The sequence below is a fragment of the Hermetia illucens genome, chromosome 1 (genome assembly GCF_905115235.1).
Source record: "Hermetia illucens chromosome 1, iHerIll2.2.curated.20191125, whole genome shotgun sequence".
NCBI classification, from domain to species: domain Eukaryota; kingdom Metazoa; phylum Arthropoda; class Insecta; order Diptera; family Stratiomyidae; genus Hermetia; species Hermetia illucens.
This window is the reverse complement of record NC_051849.1, coordinates 203,531,557-203,536,674: the sequence shown is the minus strand read 5'-3', so window position 1 is coordinate 203,536,674 and position 5,118 is coordinate 203,531,557. Positions and strand designations below refer to the sequence as shown.

The 5,118-nt window shown below is 42.9% G+C and overlaps 1 protein-coding gene across 1 annotated transcript; it reads left to right on the top strand.

Annotated features, from left to right (window-relative positions):
• Positions 1-1,126: 1,126 nt before the first annotated feature.
• On the top strand, positions 1,127-2,449 carry LOC119647215. Its single transcript, XM_038048046.1, has 3 exons — positions 1,127-1,323; positions 1,417-1,803; positions 1,861-2,449. Exons 1-3 carry the CDS (start codon positions 1,127-1,129, stop codon positions 2,447-2,449), a joined length of 1,173 nt encoding a protein of 390 aa, XP_037903974.1.
• The last annotated feature ends 2,669 nt before the right edge of the window (positions 2,450-5,118 follow it).

Here is a 5,118-nt window from a genome sequence, read left to right as displayed (position 1 = left end):
GGTTTTGGTTGGGGATCGGGTTTGGTTGGTGGGATGGGGTTCGGTTTTGTGGGGAGGGATGGTTGTGTCTGGCAGGCACAAGCTTGAACGAACATCGGGCATCCTACTTCTTCGGGCATTGTCGTGGACCATGTGGGGTAAGGTAGGTTGCAGGTAAGGTAGGTTGCATTTCGATGCTAAATGCCCAATGCGCTGGCAGTTCCGGCATTGAGTGATCTCATGTAGTTGAACTGTCTCAAATTCAACGATGCAGTGAAACATCGCTCTGGCTTTCATGAGGGCGGATTGTTGAAATTTTGGTGAAAAAGTAACTAGGAAAAGGTGGAGGGGTTTTGCGTTTCGTCGGGATGAGCTGGTCTCATATTGACGGACGGTGATGGCTTCGGGGATGCCGTGGCGATGAAGTTTCTTGAGGATTTCCTCAGGGGAGTACGTGACTGATGTTTTATACTTGCTATATAAAGCTCATTTATGTATGTATGTGGACATTGCAAATTAGCTCTCCGTCAATCATTTCACTTAATACTACCCACCTCCCACATGCAACTTTATCATTTCATATAAAAATATATAATTTTCCCAACAAACCCAATAAACCCCAATTGCCTTTTTTATAGAACTTAAAAACCTTTCATACCGGAGGCGTTGAACTCCGATTCGTTTTTGTCTTTATATGGAACGCATTATATAAGAACCAAACCGTCATTAGCAACAGCAACCAACCACAAGGAAGTCCAGTTTTATTTTATATTCTTTTGAGCACTGATAGTGTCTTAGCCAAAAATTGGAAATGACCAGATCGAATAATTCCCAGTAGTTAAACCTGCTTGCTTGGCAGATTCACGTCGTTCGATGTATGGGGAAAATCCCCAAATAAATTGAATATGTCCATGTAAGATTCTTTCCCAGATGCAAGGAGTTCACGCAATTATGGCACAGTTTATCGGTCATTTAGAAGATCTTGACTCAGGAGGAGTGACCCCATCAATACTTCGTTTTGTTCGTAGATGCTCTTTTTGTCCAACTGCAACAGAATCGCTTAGTCACTAGCGTACTTTCAAACCAATATAAATGGTCGAGAGGAAGCCTGTGAGGTAGTTTTAGCTGAACAGTGAGCATCAGCAGCATGTGGAGGTTGCTCATTCTCTCGCTGGGTGTTCTGACCACCCTAGCAGCCAAATGTACGTTGAAATTTGACAAAGGTCGGCCCGGCATATTTGTCCAGAAGTTCGGTTCAAACCGTATCATTCTGAGTGTAAAAGATGGTGAAGTCTCTTGGGATAATCGTGCTCAAATTGAAGGTTACTGTCCTGGCGGATTTAGGTAAACTTAGAGTTTGCAAACCCTAGATTCTTGGTTTACAGATTTCCTGATCTGCCAAAAATTCCTAACGATAATTGATTCATTTTCACTTAGCAACTACGCGTATTCTTCAAATGATGATACGGGGCCACTTACATTCGCATGCTCTGATTCCCTTCATGCACAGTATCGGAGAGATGATAATAACGCTGACATAGCCAGAAATCATGGGTCCCTATCTTGTACCACAACGTCAACATATTACGAAGTGCGAATTCCTACTTGCAACAAGAAAGGTCTGGCATATGGATTTTTCATAGGAACCCAGGCAGTGGTTCTCGCTGAAGTGTGTTATAACCTGGACTTAATGCAGACCCAATATCTGCATTATATTATCGGCCCACGTAGCCCCGTCGTTGAGTCCCAATCAACGAATGGTTTTGTCAATGTAACGAGATCTTCGGTCGATGTTTTCATTGACAACAGCAACTTGCAGGATCAGTACGTAGCGTCCTTTACATGAATTTATCTTAAATTAAATCGTTCCATCAATTACAGGACGGACTCTCTAGATCTAGCGGTTTCAGTTGCATTTCCTCAAAATATCGATGAACCCCTATATAAATTGGATGACCTTATATCCCCGTCGAAATTCTGGAGAGCCTTCCATCCTTACTTCAACGACTTCATCAGTGTGAATTCAATCCCTTGGTGGAAGCCTTTGAAATATTTTAACTGGGGATCATTAGAAGATGCCATAGTTAGACTATCAAAAAACGAAACATACGATGTCTTCGCAGGCACTTCTGGTAATGTCGTTTATCCAAGTAACGATAAATGTTCAGATCCATATCCACTAACCTACAAAGTTGAATCGCATGATCGTAATATACCATTATATGTTTGGAACTACATAAGAAAAAAGGACCTCACTGACGACGGTGTTGTGGTGATTGGGATCAACTCACCGTTCTTCGACAGTCTAAGTAAAGAAAATATTATCTGTGAAGATATTTGTGATAAGTTACCCTGGTTTAACCAATTAAATAAAAGGCGGAAAATGCCAGCTCTAGGTTTTCTATTTTGCTGCAAACCAGGGGACGTAAAGGATAAATTAGATGGTTTTCCAGTCATTCAAAATTTGTAATTTTTTTAAAATAAAAAAATTGTAAAAACAGGATGTGATTACCCAAATACACCTCCCCCTCGGACACCTCCTTGTCATGATGGGGGAGCTTGTTGTAGTTTACTACACCCCTAAGGGCGTCCAAAACACCAGAAGATGGAAACAGAAGATTGAAACTCTCCAAGTGGTAAGAAGTCACAGACTTCGAATCGAAAAAAAGCTACTCTCTTAATGAGAGGAACTGGAAAGATAACTACAGCCAGCCTGTCGGTGATATTGTCGCCTAACTCTTCTAAAATACGGGAGAGGAATGCTCGGCAGAAGGAAGCTTTAGCCGCAAAAGAGAAGGGACTACAGGGTTGCCTGTCAGCACCTTCCGTCTTTAGCCGGCAAAATGGAAGAAACGGAAACTGGTAATGTGAACGCAACTGGTCTAACGCCGGTATGTGAAAACAGATCCATGTAGTCCGGACACCGTAAACCTGGGAGGGCTTCTAGCCGACGACAACGGAAGTCACTGAGAAAGAAGGCAAAGTTTCTTGGGAATGTGGACATGGACGTTGCTACACTACCAAGTGTGGTGATATCCAGATAAATCTGACGAAATAAAGCAGAACTTTTGACTAAAATTGAGGACAAGCTAGTAACCCCGACTTTTCCGTTAGCCGCGGTTTTTATATTAGACTGCACTTATGGCTACAAACATTAGAATTAGTCAAATCAACCTGCAGCATGCCAAAGCTTCCTCCTATTTACTGGCGACAAAGCTGGCAAAGTTACAGGACTGTCCTTATATATTTCTAGTTCAAGATCCATGGGTTAAACTCCGCCATGCTATTAACATAGTATGCTGGTCCTAAGCCCAGGTAAAGGAGGAAGGTTTGAGCCAACGTACTTTGTACTATCCTCAGTAAAACAAAAATAAAATGCTGAGATCAGGGAAGGAGATAAAAAGAGTATAGTTGGAGTTATTCCACTATGCTAAATCCTACTTGATCTCTCTCGGTGACAGGCCCCGCGACAGGTCGACCAAAAAAATACATCCATTGTCAGATTATCGGATCGAGAAAATGCTAAGGCGTCCACCTCGCGGTAGGACGGGCCCGCTCCTGTCAAGAAATGGACAAGGGTTCTTGACGCATGGACGGCATCAGGACGTAAGTAAGTTAGTCCAAACAAAATAAATACGTGTCTGCATGCTAAATATTGTCACTTTAGCTGGAAAGACCGAAGAACTCGCAAGAGTCCTTCGGAAAATGCCCATTGATATCTGCGCTCTGCAAGAAACCCCGATTGTCTGGTGCCTAAAGCTGCAACATTGAACGCGAGCGCGGTAAAAATTCTCTTCTCTATTTTAGTAGCCTACACACTCAATATCGTGTTGGCATTGCCATCTCAGAGGATTTCCGTACGCACCACAGGTAGGTTGACCTGATGCCGAAGAAGATGCCTTCTGGCAACTTCTCGATGAAAAGACTTGTAACGTGTCTGTTGATGACCGAGGTGACTCATTGGGCGCGATCGCAGCAAACAAGCTTTGTATTACAATGTACGGAACATACTGGTCAGTCAGTATTGTGTTGTGGAATGCTGAGTGTTTGCATAATAGCACTGACCTCTAAAACATGTTTTGAGGTAATCGTGGGTCGGCGAGTAAGAATAGGAAAGTCGGTTAAGGTAGATCTTGAATAAGCATAAAGAAATGTTAGAGTTAATCGATGTAAAAAAGCGAACCCGCGAGGACGGTAAAGTGCGAAAAAAGTCAAATAAGAAAATATTTATTCGGTAATGACCCTTTACAAATTTCACAAATTTCGTCATCTATGCAATTAGATTCATCTCTACTTGGAGACATATCCCAAAAAGCCCGTAAGACCTATTCCCATTCTTTGATAGTGACATGCGTTGAGGTGAACTTCGATACCGAAGATTCCGCCGGGCCAGACACAATCCATCCCAACTTCGTGTTCTGGAGCAGAAAACTATCTACGATTTCTACTCCATTCATGAAAAGTTGTGGAAGGATACTAGACCCCAATAAAACTGGGACATGAGATACATGTGCCATTACGGGGCCCGTCAACTTCTTCCCTTGCAACAACACCTTTACTTGCTGCGGTACCTGTGGAAGGGAACCTTTAGTTACCCGTCTGACTACCAGCGCTTTAGTGCTGACCTCGGAACGATCGTCCAATTTAAGGGTGAGACACATAACCGATGATACTTTCCCTACTGATACACCACCTACCCCCGAAATTTCGATGTTGGCCTTTTTCTTTTTTAACCGAAGTTTCTGTACTAGATCTTCGGTTATATAGCTACTCTGACTGCCTTGATCGATGAAACACGGAACGGGAACGGCATGTCCTTCTCTTGCCTCTAGCTCAACGACAGCTGTTGAAAGAACGGTTCCCGACCATGGCAATGCTGTCGAATTTTCGGCATGATGAACAGCAGAAGACGGATTATCCCCTTTGCACGATGCATGGCCCTTTGCATATTTCGCATTGGAGATTCTTGCGTTTATTGCACGCTTCCCCCCTGATATATATGTGATATTTCTCCTTGTCGGTACTGTCAATGAATTGAGGACACTGGGCTATGAAGTGCTTCCCCATACATAAGAAACATTTAGCTCAGTTTCTCTTTTCACCATTCAACTTGGAGATAACCTTCTCCTTCTGGGCTTT